This window comes from Lynx rufus, unplaced genomic scaffold, assembly GCF_022079265.1.
Source record: "Lynx rufus isolate CCGP_SWC_20201006 ecotype Redwood Valley unplaced genomic scaffold, mLynRuf1.p SCAF_13, whole genome shotgun sequence".
Taxonomy (NCBI): Eukaryota; Metazoa; Chordata; class Mammalia; order Carnivora; family Felidae; genus Lynx; species Lynx rufus.
The window spans coordinates 20305463-20331684 of record NW_025814827.1 but is presented as its reverse complement, the minus strand read 5'-3'; the positions used below and the strand labels follow the sequence as shown (position 1 = coordinate 20331684).

The following is a 26222-nucleotide window of genomic DNA, read 5'->3' as shown; positions in this document are numbered from 1 at the left end:
AAATTTGTCATTTTTTTCAGATATACAAATTGTTCAGATCCTCCAATTACTACTTCTTAATTGGAGAACATGTTGTTTCTTAAAAAAAAGCTTCAAATGATGAAAACGAAGGTAGTTCATTGGATAAAGGTCTGGTGACTACAATGGACATGACGACATTGAATATCCCAATTGAATTAACTTTGCTTTCGCGGCTTGTGACGTGTGAGGTCAAGTGCTGTCATGTAAAAGTGTGGGCTCATGTTTATTAACCAAAGTACCTTTCTTGATCAAAATTTTCATGCATAATTTTACTTCCTCAGCAATATGCTGCTGCTGTCGTTTCACCAGGGTTTAAGCAATAGTAATTATTCTTTTGCAGATCACCATATGGCCTTCAGAACATTTTTGGTCACAACGATGATGGTGCAAGTTTGGGAGCTTCAAAAATATCCAAATATTGTATAAATTGCTATCAATTGTCATATATAGTATCTTTTTTTTTTTTTTTTTGGTCACAGTTCATGATCCACTCTAAAAATATGTTTCTGCTTTTTTGAATCTTAATGAGTACACCTCCAACTGTCTTCATTCTTGATCATCTCCCAGGAGGATGTTCTTGGATTCATCTTTTCACTTTTCCCAGTCACAGCAGAAGCTCCTGTCTGCTTCAAGGCCTTGAATTGTTGTTTGTGAGTTAGCTCTCACCCTGGCTCTTAACTGGTCTTTAAGATGGATTCTGATCTCCCCTGAGGCTCATTTTTGAATCCAGATTCCCCAGAATAAGATTTTTCAAACCACCACTGAGTGGTGTTCTTTCCCCAGCGGAGCCTTGTAGGCCCAACTTGATATTTACACCTATCTCATTTGCAGTATTGTCCTGGCTTGAAATCATATTAAAAGAAGTATCCATAATTCTTCTGAGGATACTATATTATTTATTTGTCTGGAAAACAATAAGAAAAAACTCAATAATCAAAGGAAATTGAAGAGTGAAGGGCATAACACTGTTACAATTCTAAATAGCACAACTAGAAACATACTTCACTTCAACTCTACTAATTGCAGTCAATTTTCAACTGATCTAGTATTAGCAATTTCATGTGGTACAATCCACAAGTCAATCAACAAATACTTACTGAGCATCTACTATATGCTAACATCTGTCTCCTATCTGTACAAACAGATATCTTGGAAAGACTGACTTGAAAATAGGAAAGTCATTAATTTCAAGGACCCTAGTGGGGAGAAATCTGGTGTCATACTCTATTATTTTTTAAAACATCCATTAAAATGTATGCTTTCTTCCATGTTACAGCTACATATGCTTTTTTGAAAACATATGTCAAATAGATCCTTGAAAAATTTTTTGAACTGTTTAATGTAATATTGCCAAAGTTCAGCTCTGCAATGTACATTTTTCAATGATTCTAACTTTTAAAAGTCAAAACTTGCCTACATTTGCTATATATTATTTTGAAGCTTCAAGAGGCTTTTATGTTTATGATTAACAACAACAACGACAACTAACATTTATTTGTATAGTACTTTCTAAAGCACCCCCATATACATTATTCTCATTTAAGATAGCAAACAAAGACAATACAAAATTTGCACTGGTAATGAAGTAGAATATTAACAAAAACTGAAAGGTAAATAATCTTTTTGTATGTGCATTTAAAAAAATAATGTAAAACATTAAAATCCTGTGTCACTGAGCCTCTGAAATACACAGGAAAAAAAAAAATCACTTTAACTAATGCCTGTGATTAAGCATCACTGCCCACTGCAGGCGGACCAAAAGTTTCTCGAGTACGCATTAACTGGACATCTTTGTCAGCCATACAGGTATCACAGCCCCATACTGCTGATGCTTCTGCAGTTAGGAGGCCATAAGCTGTTTCAGTCATTCCAGTGCAGATCCGATGAAACCATTTCTGACAAGAAGCTTCACATAAGATGGCATCCTGATCATCATTCACTTCATTTGTACAAATCCCACAAGGATACACTGGGTCAGAAGAAGAATGGCCATGACGGCTTGGGTGGAGAGAGGATTTATTGCTTTTTTCAGTGGTGCATGCATCTGGGGCACCTCTAGGTTGTCGCGGCTTATTCTGTGTCCCATTTGCATGGCTGTTATTTGTAGCTTCTGTGGTACTGGAACGGCTATTCTCTTGATTTACTGCACTGTTTCGATTAACATTTTTTAATTCAATATTACTCTGATTCACTGTGTCATCCATATTTAAGTGAGGTGGATGAGCAGAGGAATTTTGATTAGTGTTTTTGGTTGCTCCTTGACTAAAGTCTTGTTTTTGGGGTGGTGCTTTTGCTTGACCAAAAGTGTTTGGGGGAGGAATAAAAGAATGATTAGATTCTAATGGAGAAGTAAAATTTGAATTATTTCCAGGGACAAAGTTAGATGCCAAGTCAGGGTTAGATACTTGGTTAGTATTCTGTGGAGGAATCTGATTGAAGTTTTCAGCAGGATTTTGTCTAAAATGTTGATTAGGCATGTTAACATTCTGACTTAGTGCATTATTATAAGATGGATTTCCAAAGCTTGAATTATCATGTGGCCCAAAGTTAAAAGCATGAGGTCGATTAAAACCCATGCCCAAAGGATTCTGAGGAAATGGGTGTGGCTGATTCCTGAGTGAGTAAGGACCACAGTATGGGGAAGACATTCTTGGAGGAACGTGAGGTGGCATTCTGAATGTGCTATAGCCTCCAAAGCCAGGATAACCAGGGCCAAGATATGGATTTGATGAAGGTAGTGGTTTATAGGAAATAGTATTATAGTTGTCATCAAATGGATTAGCAGCCACTAGATGGTCAGAGTTTGGATTCGGTGGTGGAGCATACTCAGACAATGGAGGAAAAGAAGGCCCCTGAAATGAGAATGTAGAGTAAAATACATGTTTTGAGCAAAGAAGTCATTAAAATTGTTATCTTAACATGTAAGAACCTAGTTTTAATCAAATTTTTCTTGCTATGTCTTATGAAAATTTAATTCATCTGACTTTTCAATTCCAAATAAGTTTTATATTTAATTATATTTAATGATTAAAATGTATAGATTTCTTCCATTTAGGAAAGAAAATAAGGCATGCTTTTCTGAGCTCAAATTCATTGTTACTTCAAATTTCAAAGGTATTTATTAACCTTCAAAAGAAGCTTAATTACATAATTTGCATTTAATATGCTTAACTTTAGTTCTAGAATTTTTCACTTAAAATTCTAACTAAAAGTACCTGTTACACCCCCCAAAAAAACCATAAAATTAAGTAACAATAAACAGGCTCTAAGTTTTTTACTGGCTTAACTTCAGGGAGTAGCTATTAAAGTATTCCCCAAGCACTACGCTCTCGGCCTCAGAATGGAAAAATAAACTTCCAGTTTTAGTCACACTGTAATTTTAAGAGGTGGTGGCCAAAATGGAAAAAAATAATCCTTACACACAAAATACTTACTTGCAGTCTTTAGAATAAAAAGAGTGCTTCAAATTTACAGAAGATAAAGCCACAAAAGCCTGTTTTGATAACTATTTATTCAACCACATGTTGTACACAAAAGATGCCTCCCCCATGACTGCTCAATGATACGTACATACTACTAAATTATTATAACAGCTAAATATTGCTTCATGCTAAACCTATGTTCATATATTTTAAATCTTTTACTAAAACTACAGACATCTGTGCTGTTTAAGTTAGTTTTAAGAATAAACATTTTAATTTGTCTGCCTACACTTCCCTCTTGCAATATCCACTCTAGGCCTATAGGCCAACAATAGCCACTAGTTACAGAATTAAAAAAAAAAAAAATCACTGCAGAATTCACTATTAGGTTACAAATGAGGAGGGGAAAAAAAATCCATGACCAAATTTAAATTTACCTCATTAGCCTGATCGTATCAGTGAACAAAAATGGTTATCAAAGAAAATGTCAATTTACCTGTGTATTTGTCTTGCGTTTTTTCTTATCTGGGCTTCCTAGTTGTACACCTGGTCCTCCTAACCCATCCAGTCCACTATCACCACCTAAAAGCAAATAAAATCCAGATAACATTTCCACTTGTAACTGAAATCATTTTATATCTCTCACAGCAATATCTATCATAATTACCTGTTAATATGAGTTCTGTTTTTGTTAGATAAAAGCGATACTAAGTTTTTAAAAAATATCTTTGCTTTTCAAAAAGTCTTCCCCATAATTTCAGTCAGAAACAGTCATTCATCTCTACTCCCATGGTATTTTTTTACTACTCTTTCATTGAGAAAGAAAGTCTCCATGCCACCCTTGAATCTTTAGTCATCTGGTTTCCTATCCCTGAAAGCAGCCACTAGTTTCTGCTGTATCTTTCAAAAGACAATCTAGATAAAATTCCAATATAGAACCTTTTGTGGGGTGTACACACACGATGGCAGATGCTCTATACACAATGCCACTGTACATTTTCTTTCTACTTGGAAATCATCCCATATCATTACATACTGAACAGCTCCATCCCCTAATAACTCAGTAGTATTTCATAGAATGATTATAATCTAATTCATTGAACTACCCCCTCCCCATTGATGGATATTTAGGTTGCTCCAAACCTTTGCTGTCTGCAATGAAAATCCATGTATAAATGTCTTAAAATACATGTACAAATCATTCCTAGAACTGGAATTAAGGCATTAAAGGAATGTGGCCTTTTAATTCTTAAAGGTATTGCTGAAGTACAATGCACATGAGTATTATTTTCTCAACAGTGTATGATCAAGCAAAAGCAAAAGCTTGACTGAATTCAAGAAGTTAAAGTTTATCAACAGATTTTTTTTCCATTAGAAAAACATTTTTTATTATGGAGGATTCTGGGTCATTTAAAAAGTAGACAGAAGAATAAAGTTATGTACATACATATATAGATACACATTTGTAATAGGTTAATAAATAAGTTCAGTGAGGTGACAGACAATTAGAGGAGACCTGCTCACATATGTGGATTCTGAGAAAGAGGTATTTAAACGGGGACCTAAAGGAGGAAAACAAATCTCTGAGTAAAGAGCCTAAGGAAGAGCCTCTAGGCAGAGAACAGCATGTGTCAAGATTCTTAAGTAGAAAGAAGCTTGATGTGTTTGGGAAATTTAAAAGAGGCCAGCGTGTTAAGGGACTCTGGAGAGTGCCACTAGAAAAGGTTAGAGACAGGCAGGGTCCAGATCATTTTAGAGCAGAGTAGACTGTGTTCCACTAAAATTCTTATTTTGAAGCCCTAATGCACAATATGATGATGTTTAGACATAGGGCCGTTGGAAGGTAATGAAGGTTACATCCAGTCATGAGGATCAGGCCCTTATGATGGGATTACTGGCCTTAGGAGAAAGAAGAGTGTGCTTGCAGACCCCCTATGAAGTACAAATACAGGAAAGACCATGTAAGGATATGGGCAAGACGGTGGGCATCTGCAAATGAGAAAGAGAGCACTCATCAGGAAGTGAACTGGCTAGCACCTTGATCTTGGACTTCCCAGCCGCCAAACTGTGAGAAAATTAATATCTGTTGTTTAAGCCACCCAGTCTATGATATTTGTTCTTGTAGAGCATGCAGACTAAGACACAAAGCCTTGTAGCTTATGCTAAGGAACCTGAATTTTATCTGAAGAACAGTGGATGATCATTTAAAGGTTTTGAGTAGGAAAGTGATATGATTTAAGTTTTAAAAATATTATATTAGCAATTGTGTTCAGAATGAATTAGAGATGGGACAGGGGAAAAAGCAGGGAGACCACTATTTTACAATAATAGTTCAGGAAAAGAAATGGTACTTAGCAATAAAGAGAAATCAGTATGTTGGACATAGTCCAACCACCTAAACAAAATGCAAAGCAGATTTCTGTAAGAGCTATTTAGAGAAGTTTAAATACTGTGAAGGTGGAAAACTGACAAACAACAAAATTCAGTAAGGATTCTGGATGTTAAATTAATATTTAATATTAAAAAGCTTTCTTATGTACAAACTAAAACCAGTCAAAAGATACAGCAGAAGAAACGCTTCATTTATAGGAACAAAACTAAACCAAAATGGGTAGCAATAAATTCTAAAAATGTACAAGATCAGTATGAATAAAAACTTTCAAAAGTCCTACACTGAGAGACATAGAGGAAGATTTCTAAAAAGTGGGTAGAGTATTCCCTATTCTGGCTAGCCACCTGGAACAAAATAACATTTTTCTTTTTACCTCACTTATTATCCCAAACAGCCCTGTTGTGCCCTCCTCAGAGACATCAGCACCAGGTATTTGAGTCTTAGGCCCACAGGGTCCACATTCCAAGTCCAGAGGCATTAACTAGCCTAAGCAGTACCCCCATTCTCAGATATCTGAGTTTAACCTCCACAGGACCTCTCCTGTGAATTTATATATCCTAATAATTTCAACTTCTTTCCTTTGTCCCACAGCCTTAGGAATGGTAGCTGTTTCCCATAGTTGATATCTCTGTGAAAACTTTAGTAGCCTATTTTTGCCACTTCAGTTTAATGTCTATTAACAATACCTTTTTACTAAATTCTTTCTGTTAAAAACAACTGATATGGCCTGGCTAGACTCTGACTGATACATACACATCTCAAGTCCCACCAGCCAGAAACTGTCATTACTACTAAGTTAACATTATTCCAGACATCTAGCTTATTATCTACCTACCTACTTTTCCTTCTGTGTATACAGAGCAATAGTAATACTTTTAGAAAGATAGGATACTGTTTTTTAAATAAAAGCATTAAATTTTAAGTTAATTAGAATTTAACAAAGGAAAAAAGAAGTGAAACTAAAGAGTACATTAAATGTTTCTTTACCATAAGAGAAGTTAAAAACAATTTTTTTTAATGTTTATTTACTTTTGGGGGGGGTGGGGCGAGCACGCACAAGTAAGGGAGGGACAGAGAAAGAGGGAGACAGAGGATCCCAAGCAGGCTCCATGCTGACAGCCCAAAGTGGGGTTTGAACCCATGAACCCCAAGGTCATGGCCTGAGCTGAAATGAGATGCTTAACCAATTGAGCCACACAGGCGCTCACACAGTAAGTTGTTTTTTTTTTTTCAATGTTTATTTTATTTTTGAGACACAGAGAGAGGGAGGGATCCCTGGGAGCAAAGAGAGAGAGGAGAAACAGAAACTGAAGTAGGCTCCAGGTTATGAGCTGCCTGCATAGAGCCTGATGTAGGGCTCGAACTCATGAACCATGAGATCAAAACCTGAGCCTACGTTGAACAAACGCTTAACCAATTGAGCCACCAGGGTGCCCCTGCAATTCACCTTTAATCTGTTGAATTATCATCCTGTCTTTGAGCTCTCATTTTTTTCATTTTTTGTTTTTATTAAGGTCTAGCACTTGAAGTACATGTATTTCCTTCTGTCTTTTAGGTTATAGGTCTTCATCTTCTACATGCTATTTCTTTTTTTTTGTTTGTTAGTTCATTAGTTTGCTATAGTATGTTTGCACAGTTATGCTTTTTTTTTTGTTTTTTTTTATGCTTATTATTTTGAGAGAGAGAGAGAAAGAGAGAAAGCATACACGCACATATGTAAGTGGGGGACAGGCAGAGAGAGAATCCTAAGCAGATTCTGCACTGTTGGTGTAGAAGCTCAGTGCAGGGCTCAAACTCATGAACTGTGAGATAATGACCTGAGCTGAAATTGGACGCTTAACCGACTGAGCCACCCAGGTGCCTCTGCTTTTATTTTTATCTTACAATCCTGCTTAGATCTTTTACTTGCTCTGATTTAACATAGGTGACTTTCTGACTTTCTTCTATTGGTTATATGCTATATCTATTGAGATAATCATGTGATTTTTTTTCCCTTTAAATTATTTAATTTAGTGTTCAACTCAAGAATGACATTCCTGAAATAAAGCTACCTTACTCACTTTTATATGTTATCATTTTTATATGACTGAACATACTAATATCTTTTTAGAATGCTTGCCTATATTAGTAAGATTAACCTGTTGTGTTTCCTTGGAACATCCAGGTTCTTAATTCTGACTTTTTGTTAAGTGCACATCTACCTAGTTGGGGGGTAGAGTAACCCATTCACATGGGATGGTTTCCCTGTGTTCTCTGATTCAGTGTATTCCTGGAGACTTGTACCAGAGATTAGTCCTTTTTTAAAAAAAAAAAAACAAAAAACAAAAAAAAACCACTTTTTGTTTTACTCATTTTTTCCTTACTGAAAAGAATGAGAAGATAAGAGTACTCATTGAATTTGCTTCTCCCCAGACTTGGGGTTATTAGTAAGAATTCTCAAAATTCTGTAAATCATCAGTAGCTTCCAAGGGCAGACAGTGCATTCTGGGCTGTTTCTACTTTTTGGTTACTAAGAATAATGCTGCTGAATATTTATGTACAAGTTTGTTTTTTTTTTTATATATGAACATGTTTTCAATTATCTGGGGTATATAGCTAGTAATTGAATCACTGGGCTATATGGTATCTCCAAGTCTAATGTTTTGAGAACTGCCCAACTGTTTTCCATAGTGGCTGCAATATTATATATTCCCAGGTAAGTCTGAGGGTTCCAATTTCTTCACATCCTCCCCAACACTTATTTCCTGTTGTTTTTTTAAGTACTGTCATTCTAGTGAGCATAAACTAGTATCTCATTGTGGTTTTAATTTGCATTTTCATAATTACTAATGAAGTTGAGCATCTTTTCATGTATTTATTGATCATTTATATATATATATATATATATATATATATATATCTTTTCTTTAAAAAAATTTTTTTTACATTTATTTATTTTTGAGAGACAGACACAGAGCATGAGCAGGGGAGGAGCAGAGGGGGGGTGGGGCACAGAAATCTGAAGCACGCTCCAGGCTCCGAGCTGTCAGCACAGAGCCTGACGTGGGGCTTGAACTCACAAATTGCAAGATCATGACCTAGGAAGAAGTCGGACGCTTAACCGACTGAGCCATCCAGGCACCCCTATATATCTTTTCTTTGAAGAAATGACTAGTCCAGTCATTTGTCTATTTTTTAGTTAGGTTATTTATGTTTTTTGTTGTTAAGTTGTAAGAATTTTTTATATACTCTGGATACTAGACTCATCAGTTATAAGATTTATAAAAATATTTTCTTCCAATCTGTGGGTTGTCTTTTCACTTTGATAGTGTCCTTTGACACACATATGTTTTTAATTTGATGAACTCTAATTTATTTATTTTTCTTTTGATTGTTTAGATAAAACTAGATTTATATACTTCTAAGGTACTAGTTTGCCTCCCTAAAATCTTATACACATACTGTCTTACTCAGCAGAACACAAAAGACAAAAAGAAAACTTGTGGTTCAAACGAAAGGAACTCCTATATTTATATTCTTTGATGTGGTAGTAATCCCATTTCAGTAGATGGTATGTAAAGAACTAATAGTGAGATCCAGTCTACGCCTCAAAGTCATTGATTCAAAATCTGATGGTTCAGAAATGACTGAATCTATTACTAATTTATAACTTATTCAGTAACCTATATAAAATGAACTGATGATTACATATTAACAAACTGTATTCACTTTTCTTTAACAGTATATACTGACATGCTGAGCAGGGAAATGTGTTGTTCTCAAATCTGAATACCTAGAAATTTTGATGAGTTTGGTAGGGGAAAAGAATTAGCAATGATTTTAGAGGCCAAATAATAAAGTGGTTATATAAATAAACAAAGGTTCCAAACATCAAAGTCCTATACCTCCTAATATCTGTCATGGTTATTTCATTATAACAAAAATATAAATAGAAAAATGTAATTCCTAAAAATAAAAACAATTACTAATAAATTAATCTCTAATCTCCAATCTAGAATATAAATTAGCACTCACAGCATTAATACTAAATAATTATAATTTTAAAATTAAAATGCTGTAATTTAAAGATGGGAAAAATGTACTCTTAATGGGATCTACCATCTTTGTTCACTTTCCAAAAATTTAGTAATAATTGCTTACGTTCACTGTAAGGCTCTGACATTGGCAGTCATTTAAATAAACTTACTATTTTCAATTAATCTGTGAGTAAAATGAACTAAAATTCTTTTTAGAAACTGACTTTTTCTAACATTTCCCTCCATAAAGCAAATCTTCAAGTTCCCATTGGTGTCTGTTGCTCCATTTATTATTCATCTAAAGAGTTAACTACATAACACTTTCAATGGTTCTGACTCTTGGCATTACCCAGGTCCTTCTTGCTGCTACCTGTAATACTGATGGTTCTTCTCTAGGAGTAATCATTATGTTAGATCAGATTCATAGTCATCAGGGCTAATTACAATACAAGCTACCAAGAACTTCCATGATTCTCTTTAAAAATAAAGTGAAGGGTTAGAATCCAGGTTACAGGAAAGTGGTGGTTATTAAGCTAGTCACTTACGTTACCCTGAGAACTTTTGGTACCACAACTTTTCTCTAGCTGCTCTACATATTTGCTGCTGCTAATTCTGCAAGGTAAATCATGACTATTCAGTCAGGAGCTGAGAACTGTGGGGTAGAGGACCAAGAAAATGGGAACTGCCAAAGCATATTATTAACACCAGCTACTGTGATACTTTTAATTTGTTAATACCTGAATTTCTTTATCTCATCTCTTAACTCCTACCTGCCCAGTAAACTCTGAATGCACAAGGGGAACAGACTGTGGGAGGATGATGACGAAAATAGAACAAGAAGCCTCTCTCATTTTAAGAAAGCTAAGGAATTTTCTCTCTCTAGATATTATTACATTATGCCACTTAATCTCAAGCAGAATAATTCTCTTACCTCTTTTTATCCTTTAACCTTTTTTTTTTTAGAGCTGGAAGTTGAAGTTATATGTCCTTTCATAGTCTTACAGGAGAGTCTAATCTGTTAAACAAGGAACTTTTTTCCCCATCTAAAGATTTTACAAATTAAAGATTTTTTTTATATGAAATCCATTTGTAACTGGAGATAAGCAATATGCCTCATAAAGAGTTCAAAGTAATGGTCATAAAAATGCTTACTGGACTGGAGAGAAGAGTGGAAGAACTCAGTGAGGGCTTCAACAGAGACAGAAAATACAAAAAAAAAAAAAATCAGAGTCGAAGACTACAAAAACTAGAGGGAATCAACAGTAGAGGATGCAGAAGAATGGATCAATAATCTAGAAGACAGGTTAATGGAAAGCACCTAAGATGAATAGCAAAAAGAAAAAACAAACAAACAAAAAATGAAGATAGGTTAAAGGATCTCTTGGGCAACATCAAGTGAACAAACATTTGCATTATAGGGGTCCCCAAAGGAGAAGAGAGAGAAAAAGGGCAGAAAGCTTATTTGAAGAAATAAGAGTTGAAAACTTCCCTAAACTGGGGAAGGAAACAGGCATCCAGGTTCAGGAATCATACAGAATGCTTAACAAGATAAACCCAAGGAGATCCACACAATGACATATAATAATTAAAATGTCAAAGGTTAAAGATAGAGAATTTTAAAAGCAGCAATAGAAGTGAAAATGGTTACACACAAAGGAAATACCACAAGCTATCAGCTGATTTTTCAGCAGAAATTTTGCATGCTAGAAGAGAGTGGCATGATATATTCAAAGTACTGAAAGGAAAAAAACCTACAACCAAGAATACTCTAGCCAGCAAGACTATCATTCAGAATTGAAGGAGAGACAAACAAAAGTTAAAGGAGTTGATCACCACTAAACTAGCCTTCTAAAAGATGTTAAAGTAGTAAAATCAATAGTATCTTAATTAGTTAAGAGGACTCACAGAATAAAAAGATGTAAAATATAAAAACATATACGTAAAATGGGGAGGGCGGAATAAAAATGAAGTTCTTTTATAAAATGTGTTTGTATTCAAGGCGTCTGGGTGGCTCGGTTGGTTGGGCGTCTGACTTTGGCTCAGGTCCTGATCTCATGGTCCATGAGCTCGAGCCCCGCGTCGGGCTCTGTGCTGACAGCTCGGAGCCTGGAGCCTGTTTCGGATTCTGTGTGTGTCTCTCTCTCTCTGATCCTCACCCGTTCATGCTCTGTCTCTCTCTCTGTCTCAAAAATAAATAAACGTTAAAAAAAAAAATTAAAAAAAATTAAAAAAATTTAAAAAATGTGTTTGTATTTAACTGACCATGAAATTATTATAGACTACTATATTCTTAGGATGTTATTTACGGACCTCATGGTAACCACAAACCAAAAACCTATAATAGATAAACAAAAAATAAAGAGAAAGAAAGCCAAGTATGACACTGAAGAAAGTCTTCATCACAAGGAAAGAGCAAGAGAAAAAGGAATAAAAAAAACTACAAAAACAACCAGAAATCAATTAACAAAATGGTAGTAAGTATATACTTACAAAACTGTATGTAAATGGTCTAAATACTCCAACAAAAAGACACAGGATAATGGAGTGGATTTAAAAAACAAGACCCTTCTCTATGCTGCCTACAAAAGACTCATTTCAGACCTAAAGATACATACAGATTGAAAGTGAAGGGATAGAAAATTAATATTCCAAGCAAATGAAAGCAAAACAAATAAACAAAAAACAGACTTTAAAACAAAGACTGTAACAAAGAACAAAGAGGGGCATTACATAATGACAAAGGACTAATGACAAATTGCATAATGATAAATGATAACTGCAAATATCTATGCGCCCAATATTAGAGCACCTAAATAAGACAAATATTAAAAGGGATAAACTGACAGTAATATAATAATAGTAGGGGACTTTAATACCCCACTTGTATCAATGGATAGATCATCAAGGCAGAAAATTAATAAGGAAACAGTGTCTTTGAACAATACATTAGACCAGATGGACTTAAAGATATATACAAAACATTCCATCCAAAATAACAGAACACACATTCTTTTCAGGGTACAGGGAACATTCACGAGAATAGGTCACATATTAGGCCACAAAACAAGTCTCAATAAATTTAAGAAGACTGAAATCATATCAAGTATCATTTTCAACGACAGTATGAAACTAGGTATCAATTACCAGGAAAAAAAAAACTGGAAAAAGCACAAACATGTGGCAGCTAAACAACATGCTACTAAACAACGAATGGGTCAATGAGGAAATCAAAGAGGAAATAAAAAATACATGGAGCCCAATGGAAATGAAAACATAATGATCCAAAATCCTGGGGACACAGCAAGAGCAGTTCTAAGAAAAGAAATTTATATGGATACAGGCCTACCTCAAGAAATAAGGAAAATCTCAAATAAACAATCTAACCTTATAACCAAAGAGACTGAAAAGAGAAGAACAAACAAATCCCAAACTTAGTACAAGGAATTAAGTAATAAAGATCAGAATGGAAATAAAAATGAAATGGAGGCCAAAAGAAAAGATCAATGAAACCTAGAGCTGGTTCTCTGAAAACATAAAGCTTACAAAACTTTAGCTAGACTCATCAAAAACAAAACTAAAAAAACAAAACAAAACAAAAAAAACCCAAAACAAACAAATAAAAAAGAGAACATCCAAATAAACAAAATCAGAAATGAAAGAGGAGAAGTAACAACCAATACCACAGAAACATAAGGAATTATAAGAGACTACTACAAAAAATTATATGCCAACAAGCTGGACAACCTAGAAGAAATAGATGTTTCCAGAAACTTCCAATCTTCCAAAACTGAATCAAAAGAAACAGAAAATCTGAACACATACCAATTATTAACAATGAAATTGAATTTGTAATCAAAAAACTCCCAAAACACAAAGACCAGGACCAGATGAATTCACAGATGAATTCTACCACATACTTACAGAAGAGTTAACACCTATTCTCCTCACACTATTCCAAAAAATAGAAGAAGGATAGTTTCCAAATACATTCTAAAAGTCCAGCATCATCCTGACACCAACACCAAACACACTACTAAAGAAACCAAGAAACAACTGCAGACCAATATCACCAATGAACACAGATGCAAAATATTAGTAAACTGCATTCAAATACATTAAAAGGATCACTTACCACCATCAACTGGGATTTGTTCTGGGGATGCAAAGATGGTTCAACATCTGCAAAGCAATCAACATGAAACACCACACTAACAAAACGAAGGGTAAAAACCACATGATCATCTCAACAGATGCAGAAACAACATTTGACAAAATTCAACATTTGTTCATGATAAAAACCTTCAACAAAGTGGGTTTAGAGGGAACATACCTCAAAATAATAAAGACCACACATAACAAACCCAAAGCTAACATCATACTCAAAGGTGAAAAACTGAGAGCTTTTCCTCTAAGATCAGGAAAAAGACAGGGATGTCCATGCTCAGTGCTTTTATTCACCATTGTACTGGACGTCCCAGCCATAGCAGCCAGACAAGAAAAAGACATAAAAGGCATCCAAACTGGTAAGGAAGAAGTTACACCATCACTATTTGCAGAAAACATGTGATACTATACATAGAAAACCTTGAAAGACTCCACCAAAAAACTATTCGAAATAATAGATGAATTCAGTAAAGTTGCAAGATACAAATTAACACTCAGAAATCAGTTGTGTTCCTATAAACTAGTAACAATTTAGCAGAAAGAGAAATGAAGAAAACAATTCCATTTATAATTATACCAAAAAGAGTAAAACACCAGGAGTAGATTTAATCAAGGAGGTGAAAGACCTTTACTCTGCAAACTATGAAAACACTGTTGAAAAAAATTGAAGATGACACAAACAATTGGAAAGATATTCCATGCTCATCGAATGAAGGCTTAACATTGTTACAATGTCCATACTGCCCAAAGCCATCAACAGATTCAATGCAATCCCTATCAAATGCCAATAGCATTCATTTTTCAGAGAACTAGAATAATTCCAAAGTTTGTATGGAATCACAAAAGACCCCAAAGAGCTGAGCAATCTTGAGTAAGAACAAAGCTGGAGGTATCATAATCCCAGATTTCAAGCTAAACCACAATAGCTGTAGTAATAAAAACAATACGGTACTGGCACCAAAATAGACACATAGATCAAAAGAACAAAATAGAAAGCCTAGAAATAAACCCATGCTAATATGGCCAATTAATCTACACAGGACATAAGAATACATAATGGCAAAACGATAGACTCTTCAATAAATAGGGCTGGGAAAACTGCACAGCTACATGAAAAATAATGAAATGGGACCACTTTCTCACACTATACCCAAAAACTAACTTAAAATGGATTAAAGACCTAAATGTGAGACCTAAACCTACAAAACTCCTAAAAGAAAATAGGCAGCAATTTCTCTGCAGCCACAGCAACATTTTTCTAGATATGTCTCCTAAAGCAAGGGAAACAAAAGCAAGAATAAACTATTGGGACTTAACACAAAAAAAAGCTTTTGCACAGTGCAGGAAACCATCAACAAAAGGAAAAGAAAACCTGCTGAATGGGAGAAGATATATATAATGATTTATTTCATAAGGGTTCAATATCTAAAATATATAAAACACTTATACAACTCAACACTATTAAACCAAATAACCCAATTAAAAAATGGGCAGAATACAAAAATGTTTTTTCAGAGGAGACATACAGACGGCCTACAGACCATGAAAAGATGCTCTACATCACTAATAATCAGAAAACTGCAAATCAAAACCACAATGAGATATCACCTTACACTTGTCAGAATGGTTAATACCAAAGAGACAAGAAATAATAAGTGCCAATGAGGATGTGGAGAAAAAAAGAACTCTTGGGCCCTGTTAGTGGCTGTGCAAATTGGTGCAGCCACTGTGGAAAACACTATGGAGGTTTCTCAAATATTTAAAAACAGAAATACCACAGGATCCAGTAATTCCACTACTGAATGTTTACTCAAAGAAAACAAACAACACTAATTCTAAAAGACATATGCACCCCTAGGTTTATTGCAGCATTATTTACCAAGATATGGAAGCAACTTAAGTGTCTAATGCTGGAGGAACAGATAAAGAAGATGGGATACAAACACACATGTGCACACACAGTGGAATATTACTCAGCAATAAAAAAGAATGAGAGCTTGCCATTTAGGACAGCACATATGGACCTAGAGGGCTTTATGCTAAATGAAATAAGCCAGACAGAAAAAGGCAAATAACCACATTATTTCAATGGACCTAGAGGGCTTTATGCTAAGTGACATAAGCCTGACAGAAAAAGGCAAATACCACGTGATTTCATTTGTATGTGGAATTTAAGAAAACAAACAAACAATAAAAGCAGAAACAGACCCACAAATACAGAGAACTAGTGGTTGGCAGAGGGGAGGGGGATGGGGGGAAAGGAAAAGTGGATGAATGGGAGTGGGAGATACAGGCTTCTAGTTATGGAATGAATAAGGGGGATGAAGTTACAGCATAGGGAATACAAGAAAAAATATCGTAATAGCATTGTATGGTGACAGAAGGTAGCTATACTTGTGGTGAACACAGTATAATGTATACAGCTGTCAAATTACTATGCTGTACACCTGAAACTAATCTAACACTGTTGCCAACTATACTTCAAAAATGTTTTTTACGTATTTTATAATTTTTTCCTTCAAAAACAGATATGCTTCAGGGCGCCTGGGTGGCGCAGTCGGTTAAGCGTCCGACTTCAGCCAGGTCACGATCTCGCGGTCCGTGAGTTCGAGCCCCGCGTCAGGCTCTGGGCTGATGGCTCAGAGCCTGGAGCCTGTTTCCGATTCTGTGTCTCCCTCTCTCTCTGCCCCTCCCCCGTTCATGCTCTGTCTCTCTCTGTCCCAAAAATAAATAAACGTTAAAAAAAAATTTAAAAAAAAAACAAAAAAACAAACAGATATGCTTCAAGAGTAGTTCAAATAAGAATGCATTCTAATATATGTGTATATTGGTTTAAGTACATATACTATGCTGATTAAATGACACAAACCAAGTCTGTCCTTCCCAAAATTTACATGTTGAAATCCTAATCCCCACTTTGATGGTACTTGGTGGTGGGGCCTTTGGAAGGTGATTAGGTCATGAGGGCAGAACATCTGCCCTCTAGGATGAATGGAATTAATGTCCTTATGAAATAGACCTCAAAGAGCTCCTTTGGTCCTTACATGTTATAACACAATGAGAAGACTGCCCAGGAAATAGGCCCTCACCAGATACAGAATCTGCTGGCACGTTGATCTTGGACTTTCTAGCCTCCAGAATTGTGCCAAATAAATTGCTATTGTTTATAAGCCACTCAGTCTATGGTATTCTGTTACAGCAGCTTGAACTAAGGCAGTGTTTAACATAATGCCTGGCACATGGGGACCCTCAAATACTAGTTTTCATTTTGTTTTCCTTTATTTTTTTAAGTTTATTTATTTTTGAGAGAGAGAGAGAGAGCAGGGGAGGGTCAGGGAAAAAAAGAGAGAGAGAATCCCAAGCAGGCTCCAGAACATCAACATGGAGCCTGATTAGGGGCTTGAACCCATGAACCATGAGATCATGATCTGAAGAGAAACCAAGAGTCAGACACTTAACCGACTGAGCCACCGAGGTGCCCCCATTTTGCTTTCCTTTAGACTAAACTATACCATAAGCTCACTTCACTTCAATTTAACAACCTATCAAAATAGCTAATATCCAGCATTATCAACACATTCAGTGGACAATATCAGTTTTTCATAACAGCAAAGAAGTCTGGGATGTAATGTCAGTTTATTCTATCATTTACTATGGATGTGAACATCTCAGCTAACAGCTTTACCTTCACCTGCAACATGTACTTCTGTAATACTAGTCTCTACCATGGAATGACAATATTAGGAATTAAGATGTGAAAATAGTATTATAAGACTTTCTCATGCATTTGGTGAAATAGCCTTATATGACTGGAATGAAAGTACCATTATACCTTTTGTGATGCCCAGATCCTGGCATCTTAACCTGAGCATGTAATAAATATTAAATTCTGAAAACCCTCAACATCTGTGATTTAAGATTTTAAATATTTGTGGTTCTTGTACCAACTGTTCTCCCCAAACTAATGATCTTTTTATTGCTGAGGTGCATGAGTTCTAAAGTTGCTAACAAATGTAAAGCTTAGGAGGGTGGGTAAATGGCATTTGTGTACAAAGCTGACTCTATACAATAATGCCGCTAATAATAAACTTATTTTATTAACAAAGTGAACCAAATTTTTAAATTAAAAAATTCAGGAAAAATGGTGAACAAAAATGCAAATATTCATAAAAAATCATGTAATAAACAGTTTGTATATGTCCTTTTTGGCAAAATTATAAAATCTGAAGGGTTTCTGCTTTTTTAATTTTTCTTTTGGTTCAGTCTTCCCTGTAAAGGGAGAGAACCTTCATTTCTGTTGAGTTCATACCCACTCCCAATCAAAACAAGAAAAAATATGCTGTCAGTCTTTTACTTATTGATTAAATATACCTAAAAGTGAGTGCTGATCACATTACTTATATTTTAGAATGTATATTTTAGAATGTATATTCTAGTTCTGATTTTAAAAGTAAACAGATAAAAGTGAACCAGGCAAGGTTTAAAGTGCTTTATGTATATTAACACATTTAATCCTTTAAACAACTCTGTATTTAAATCCTTTAAATAACTCTGTAACCAGTGTTATCCTCATTTTACAGGAAACTGATGCACAGAGTTTAAATAACTTGCCAAGGACCACACAGTTAGTAAACAGGAGAAATGGGATAAGAAACCCAGCAGTCAGAGACAAATGCTGTACTAATTCTCAATATTGCTATTAGCATGTCTACGGAGACTGGGAATAGGAAAGGAGATCCAAAATCACTCTTGACCATGCATTAGGGATACCTTGAAGGTAAAGATGACTTAGACCCCTTGAGTTGCCTGGAATAAGAGTGTTAAAGAGAGAATTATTCATCTTCCCAAGAGGTAACTCCTCCACACCTCTGGGGAAAGCAAACTAGGAAGACTAAACTACCTGAATTTACTGAAACCTCTTTGTTAACATTTATCAAATTAGATTTCAGAAACATCTGTTGAGTTTATTTAAGTGTAGAAATAAAAACAGCAATTGCTCTCTATAAGGATCCCATAATCTAGAAGAAACAATTTTTCTTCCTTTTTTTGAAACTAAATGTAATGAGATAAATACTATGATACAGATGAGCACAGGATGTTGAAGGAACATAAGGAAGTCCCATCTAATAATGACTGAAGGAGGAGTATCAGGAAAGACATCCTGGGAATTTTCTTTTTCTTTTTTTTTTTTAATTTTTTAAATGTTTTTTTTTAATTTATTTTTGAGACAGAGAGAGACAGAGCATGAGCGGGGAAGGGGCAGAGAGAGAGGGAGACACAGAATCTGAAGCAGACTCCAGGCTCTGAGCTGTCAGCACAGAGCCTGACCCAGGGCTCGAACTCACAGACTGTGAGATCATGACTTGAGCTGAAGTCGGATGCTTAACCAACTGAGCCACCCAGGCGCCCCCATCCGGGAGTTTTCAACAGAGCTGATGCCTTGAGGATGAGTATTCCATGAAAGGTGGGAAAAAGAGTGGGCAAGCCTAGCAGAAGGAACAGAATGTGCAAAGAAAGTTTTAAAGGCAAAAGAAACCATTACAACATCTACAGACCTGGAGCACAGGAGAGCATTTCATGGAATATGAAGGTTGGAGAATTAAGGGGTAGGCCTGGACCAAATTAAAAACGGTCAATACAAGAAGGCTGGATTTTTATCCAGAGACAATGGGGAACCACTAAAGAATTTTACAGGAGCGCCTGCGTGGCTCAGTCGGTTGAGTCTAACATCTTGTGGTTTGTGGGTTTGAGCCCCGCGTCGGGCTCTGTGCTGACAGCTAAGAGCCTGGAGCCTGTTTCAGATTCTGTGTCTCCCTATCTCTTTGCCCCTCCCCTACTCACACTCTGTCTCTGTCTCAAAAATAAATAAACATTAAAAAAATTAATAATTTTACAAAAAGAGTAACATGAATTGTGTTTTGGAGCACTATGGCAATGGAACACAGTGGGTAAGACTTTTAGCCCTAGAGGTCAGCTCTAGTTTTGCCACTTACCAGCTGGGTAAATTTGAATGTGTTACTTAATCACGTGTTACTTAACCTCTCTGAGCATCAGTTCCTCAACTATGAATGATGATAACATCTAACTCAAAGGGTTATTGAGAGGATTAAGTAAGATGATCCATTTAAACCAGTTAACAAACTGCTTGGTAAGTACTCAATAGATAGTAGTTATTTATCACCAGTGGTGATTTGGAAAATGGATTTAGAGGGACAAAATAGGAGGCCAGGAAACCAGTGAGAGCTATGATAATAATCAAAGAGATAAAATCTGAAAGGAGTGGTTGTGGAAAGGTCAAAGAGATGGTGGATTCAAAACACCATAAGGACACAGATATTCTAGGACTTTGGGACAGTGCTGGGTGGGAGTGGAAGATGGGTTACTGAATAAATGATGTTCACCAAGATAGGGAATGCGGGAGAAAGAGCATACTGGACATCTCACAGATAGATACCTTTCAATCAACATGTTAAAAACAAAATTCATTTATCTCCCTCTCATAAATCCACTCCTTTTATATTATCTTTACAGTTTTTCTCTTCTACCTCTCAGGCTACTCCTTCACATTCTGCTTTTCAGGGTCATTTTTCCCTTTTGTCTCCTAAATATTAGCATTCCCCAAGTCGCTTTCCTCAGTGCTTTTCTCTTCTCTCTTTTTACTCTCTCGGGTGAGCTATCTATTCCCAAGGCATCAATTAGTATTCACTTGTTTACTGATAACTTCCAGATCTCTATTTCTGGCTCAGACCACTTCCCTCAGTTCCAAACCATGTATATCCACTGTGTACACTGAAACATCCCGGGGGCATACTCACTTTCCTGATAATCTGCCTGGCCCTTATATGTACCAATTAAAAAAACAAAACAACAAAATCCCCCCAAAATCTTTCTTTTAGACTTTCATTGGCTCTTCCCTTCCATTTTGTGAGTACATAAGTTATGTTTCTTCTCCAATCATAACCCAAACCCTCCATATATTCACTCAACATTTTTTTAGTAAAGTCTACTTTTGTACTTTCATGACATTTTTGTGCTATTATCCCAGCCTAAAACACATCCTAACCCCTCCAATGTCACTGCTAACTCAGGTTAAAAACATTTTATCTGGAATGAATGCCTTAACTTCCTTCTTCATCTCTAGATTTGTCTTTCTTCATTCTTTTTTTTTTTTTCTGTAAGACTCTTTATTTCGAATCCTGATGTTATTCCCCTTCTCTCACCTGCAGAGACCTGACTTATGAGAAGGAAGTCTTGTCTGTCTCATCCCCAGCTTCCCACATTGAGTGCCTAGCACATGATACATATTTAAAAACATGTACTGAATGCTTTATTAATGAATTGCCCTCTCTTCTGCTGCCTTTCAGCTTCTTCTCTCTCCCTTTACATTGGGTTCCTCTTTAAGTATACAAATATGCTTAAGCCTTTTTTCAAGGGAAATAAAAAGACACTTTCTCTTGACTTTCTCTCTCTCTAAGCTATTGGCTATGTCTGTTTACCACCTTCCTTAAGTCACATCTTTATCACTTAATTTTTACTACTTTAACATGTGGTTTTCTCTCAAAAGTGCCTTCTTAAAACCACTGCTGATTTTTTGGACCTTTTTCTAATCACCCATCTACTTTGCTGCTCTTTCTACATAACTTCCACAAGGGAATATTCACTGTTTATTAGAACTCTTCTCCAGGAGGCATTCCTTGATTTCCTTAAAAAGGGTAGGTTATATGTTCCCTTATTTCCTGTAGATGATCACAGTACTTATGTTATTCGTAACTGACTACTACTTGTCAGTCTCCTGGTCTAAAGATTTCCTGAAGACAGTGTTATGCCTTCTTAATATTCCCACTGTCTGGCACTATGACTGCTCTATAAATATTTGCTGAATACATGAATGGATGTTGTGATCAGATCCACACCCAAGAGTTCTAAGAACACTGCATAATGGGAATGTTGGTTAAAAGTAACATTCTAAGAAAAAAAGGCAGTAAAGTATTATGAGGAGCTATAGACAATCAGAAAGCATAAAGATATGAGTTACTTCATGTATTCACTCATTCATTTATTTGGTATTTACTACAGGGAAAGCAATGAAGGGAGAAACAGAAAGATAACCAAGATATTGTACCTATTTTCATGGATCTTTTTTTATGTTTATTTATTTTGAGAGAGAAAGAGAGAGTGAGAGAGCACAAGCAGGGGAGGGACAGAGAGAGAGGGAGACACAGAATCTGAAGCAGGCTCCAGGCTTTGAGCTATCAGCACAGAGCCTGATGTAGGGCTCGAACCCACAAGCTGTGAGATCATGACCTGAGCCTAAGTTGGACGCTTAACCAACTGAGCCACCCAGGTGCCCCTCTTTTTTTTTTTTCTTAAAGTTTGTTTATTTTTTGAGAGCCAGCAGCATGAGCAGGGGAGGGGCAGAGAGAGAGAGAGAGAGAGGGAAAGAGAGAAGCCCAAGCAGGACTTGGGGCTGGATCCCAGGAACCTAATCCCATCAACAATTGTGAGATGACTTGAGCCAAAATCAAGACTCTTAACCAATTGAGCCACCTAGGCGTCTCTCTTCGGGGATCTTTCTTATAATCAAGGGTTGAGGGCTGGGGGAAGGAAAGAACTGGTAAAAAATAGGAGTAAGACACTTTGCCACTAAATAGCAATTCTGAATCTAATATTAAAATATCAGGACAAGTTTGAAGACCACAAATCAGCTTCCTCGGGTCCATTCACCTTTTCAATCTACGTCTAACAGCAGCAATTCTCAAACCTTAGTGGGCCTAAGGAACACCAGGGGATCTTGTTAAAGATACAGAAAAATTTCCCTGAAATCCTGATTCTGTGGAGCCAAAAACTTACACTTTTTTTATTAAAAATTTTAAATGTTCATTTATTTTTGAGAGAGAGACAGAGTGTGAGCAGGGGAGGTGCAGAGAGAGAAGGAGACACAGAATCCGAAGCAGGCTCCAGGCTCCGAGCTGTCAGCACAGAGCCCGATGCAGGGCTCGAACTCATGGACCATTGAGATCATGACCTGAGCTGAAGTTGGATGCTCAACTGACTGAGCCACCCAGGCGCCCCCTAAAACTCACATTTTTAATAAGCATCCCAGGGGATATGATACTTTTGGTCTAAAGAATACTGTAAAGTCCTTAGTCATTTATGTTGTCATAATTTTGCCACATCTGAGTTCCATCTATCATATTATTTTCTTTTTTTTTTTTTAATTTTTTTTTTTCAACGTTTTTTATTTATTTTTGGGACAGAGCGAGACAGAGCATGAACGGGGGAGGGGCAGAGAGAGAGGGAGACACAGAATCGGAAACAGGCTCCAGGCTCTGGGCCATCAGCCCAGAGCCCGACGCGGGGCTCGAACCCACGGACCGTGAGATCGTGACCTGGCTGAAGTCGGACGCCCAACCGACTGCGCCACCCAGGTGCCCCTCATATTATTTTCTTAATAATTTCTTCAAACTGAAACTCTGGTGTATGTATCTTAGCCTTATCCTAAATGAGAAGTTCTATATCTTGTATTTTTTATAATACCCATGAAATAAATACGTAACTATTTAAAAGTCTGTCTGTATACATGAGTGGATGGGAAACAGTTTAAGAAGCATTGCTCACAGTTTATGTTCTGCAAAGACCACATCCTGCATGTAGTCTTAGGATATAAATTACAACAAAAAGTTTCAGGGCAGTGAAGTTCAGCAGAACTGGGCTTCAAAAGAGCTCACGTAGAAATTCTGGTACCTTTTATAAACTAATCCAAAAATGTTTTTTTTTTTTTTTTTAAATTTTTTTTTTCAACGTTTTTTATTTATTTTTGGGACAGAGAGAGACAGAGCATGAACGGGGGAGGGGCAGAGAGAGAGGGAGACACAGAATCGGAAACAGGCTCCAGGCTCCGAGCCATCAGCCCAGAGCCTGACGCGGGGCTCGAACTCACGGACCGCGAGATCGTGACCTGGCTGAAGTCGGACGCTTAACCGACTGCGCCACCCAGGCGCCCCCAAAAATGTTTTTAAAATGAATGTTATAGTCACTACAAAGTGACTTATTATAAAAATCCCTCCTCATATTGACTTTTTATTTTAAAAAGTGCTTTGTCTTTTATTCTGGTACTTAACTCGCAGCATATTCTTGAGCTGACACCTGAGCCAACTCCCAACAGCTAAGGCACCAAACTTAAAACCAGTAGCTGGAACAAAATAAAGATGGATCTGTGTTCTTGACCCACAATAAAATAGTCATCCATTTTATTTAAAATTACATTTGATTAAGACGGATAATTGAGTTCAAAGGTATAAACTTGAGAGCCCTCTTTCTTTTCCTTCAACCCCAAAGTCATTTATAATAAAAGGCAAAATAATATGGTAAAAATATCAGAGGAATAATTGTATCTCAGAAAGGTCTATTCCTTAAAGTGTTTGGCCACTCAAAACCACAAACAGAAAAGAAAGCTGAAATAGAAAACCTTCACTCAATGAAAGATTGTGCTTATTAGGCCTTAAAAACAATATTCTGCTTTAAATTACATTTTTGCTTAAATGGCTAAGAAAATCAATCTCTACCTAAATATTCGAGCGATGTATTTTGGATACCACATTGGCACTGTGTCACAATCCAGTTCTAGATGTTTAATCTCTAGTCGCATGGAACAAAAACATAGATGAATGACTGTGGTTCTTGATCTCTACATCACTTAAGTCAACTGCAAAATTTACCTTACTACTTTATAAAGCACTGATTTATAAAGCACTTTAACCTGTTTGGATGAAAGGACTATTACAATAGCCTCCTAACTAGCTTCCCTGCTTCAGCCCTTGTTCTCTACAGTCTATTCTCCACAGAGCAGCCAGAGAAACCTGTTGAAAACAGAAGTCAGATCACTCTTATCACCCTTTCTGCTCAGCTCATACTATTCACCCTTTGCTCACTCTCTGCCAGTTACCATAACTTCTTTGCGGTTGCTTGAATACACCAGGCAAATTCCAGACCCAGGGCCTTTGCACTTGCTGTTCTTTTTGCTGAGACTGCTCTTGCCACACATATCCATATGGCTCTGGTTTATCACTTCCTTTGGGTCCTGGTTCAAACATCACCTTCCACATGAGTCCTCTTACACATAATTGATACCTCTCCATCCTCATATGGATTTTCTAACCACTTTACCTGCTTTGTTTTTCTCCAGAGCACTTACTATGTGGTATTCTATATCTCTATCTTTTGTTTATCATCTGTTTACCCCACAAGTGTGTGAGCCCCGGCTGGGTGAAGACTCTTTTTGCTTTGTTCACTGTTAGACCCCAGTGCCAAGAACAGAGCGTAGCACACAGTACGTGTTCAATAAATATTTGCTTAATGAACAAACAGGGCTATTTCAACTTTGGGACTTTCAGCCTTAACCCTATTTTGAGCTGGAAATCAGAGCTGCAGGATATCCCCCAAATTTCCCTCCGGCATTTGGCATCTGTGAACTTACACGCATTATCTTTTGTCTGGTACAGCGTTCCCTCCGATTTCTCTCAGATAGTAAGGCAGCACAAAATTTCCTAACTAGGGTGCAAGGAAGAAGCAAACCAATCACGTATAAAATTGATTTTAGGTGATTCGATTCTTACCCATAAGCCAATAAAGAAAATGCCTTTTGAATTTATATAGTGTCTCCTCTTAAACCCAAGAAAAATAAGCTGTATATTTGTTGCCTGTGAGGGTGGGAAGGGGGGCTGGGAGAGACGCGAAGGCCCGGTACACCTTCCTCAAAGCGTCAACTCTTGAGCAGTCTAACTTACTTTTTGGGGGGTGGGCAACGTCCGTGGTCTCTGCCAGGGGGTGGTTTCTTTCTCACCCTTCGAGGTGCCTATTGTGCTGTCTTGCGAATGAGCTGAGGTAGGAGAGCGGGGTACGGAGGGATGCTGAGTGCGGCTTCAACTGCCGCCTAACACAAAGTCGAGGAGGCGAGGGCTCCGCGCGGGTGTCTAGGGGCGAGCGGGCGCGGGGGCTGAGCGCCCGGAACCGCAGCCTCGGCCCCGGGGCGCAGGCGGGACGCGGGCGGCGCGGAGTTAGGCCCGGACAGAGCCCCGTGGCCTCCCAGCGGCCCGGCACGCGGCCCCCGCGCACCGCACTCACCCCGGTCCCCCCAATCCCGCGCCCTTCCCGGTTACCTCGAACTCTCTTCAGCGAAATGGGATCCTTCTCCTGTTCTGCTGACAT

General features: G+C 37.0%; 1 protein-coding gene across 1 annotated transcript; it reads right to left on the bottom strand.

Annotated features, from left to right (window-relative positions):
• Nucleotides 1-1748: 1748 nt before the first annotated feature.
• On the bottom strand, nt 1749-26222 carry PYGO1 (pygopus family PHD finger 1). The gene is made up of 3 exons (XM_047074721.1): nt 26174-26222; nt 3940-4025; nt 1749-2873 (listed from the first exon to the last, which is right to left on the bottom strand). The coding sequence occupies exons 1-3, from the start codon at nt 26220-26222 to the stop codon at nt 1749-1751; spliced, it is 1260 nt and encodes a 419-aa protein (XP_046930677.1).

Excerpts from the sequence above, each read along its gene's own strand:
- PYGO1 (XM_047074721.1), bottom strand. The coding sequence starts at position 26,222 with ATGTCAGCAGAACAGGAGAAGGATCCCATTTCGCTGAAGAGAGTTCGA. Across the intron at positions 4,026-26,173 it reads TTCGCTGAAGAGAGTTCGAG|GTGGTGATAGTGGACTGGAT; the intron begins GTAACCGGGAAG and ends ATTTGCTTTTAG. Across the intron at positions 2,874-3,939 it reads AACGCAAGACAAATACACAG|GGGCCTTCTTTTCCTCCATT; the intron begins GTAAATTGACAT and ends TTCTCATTTCAG.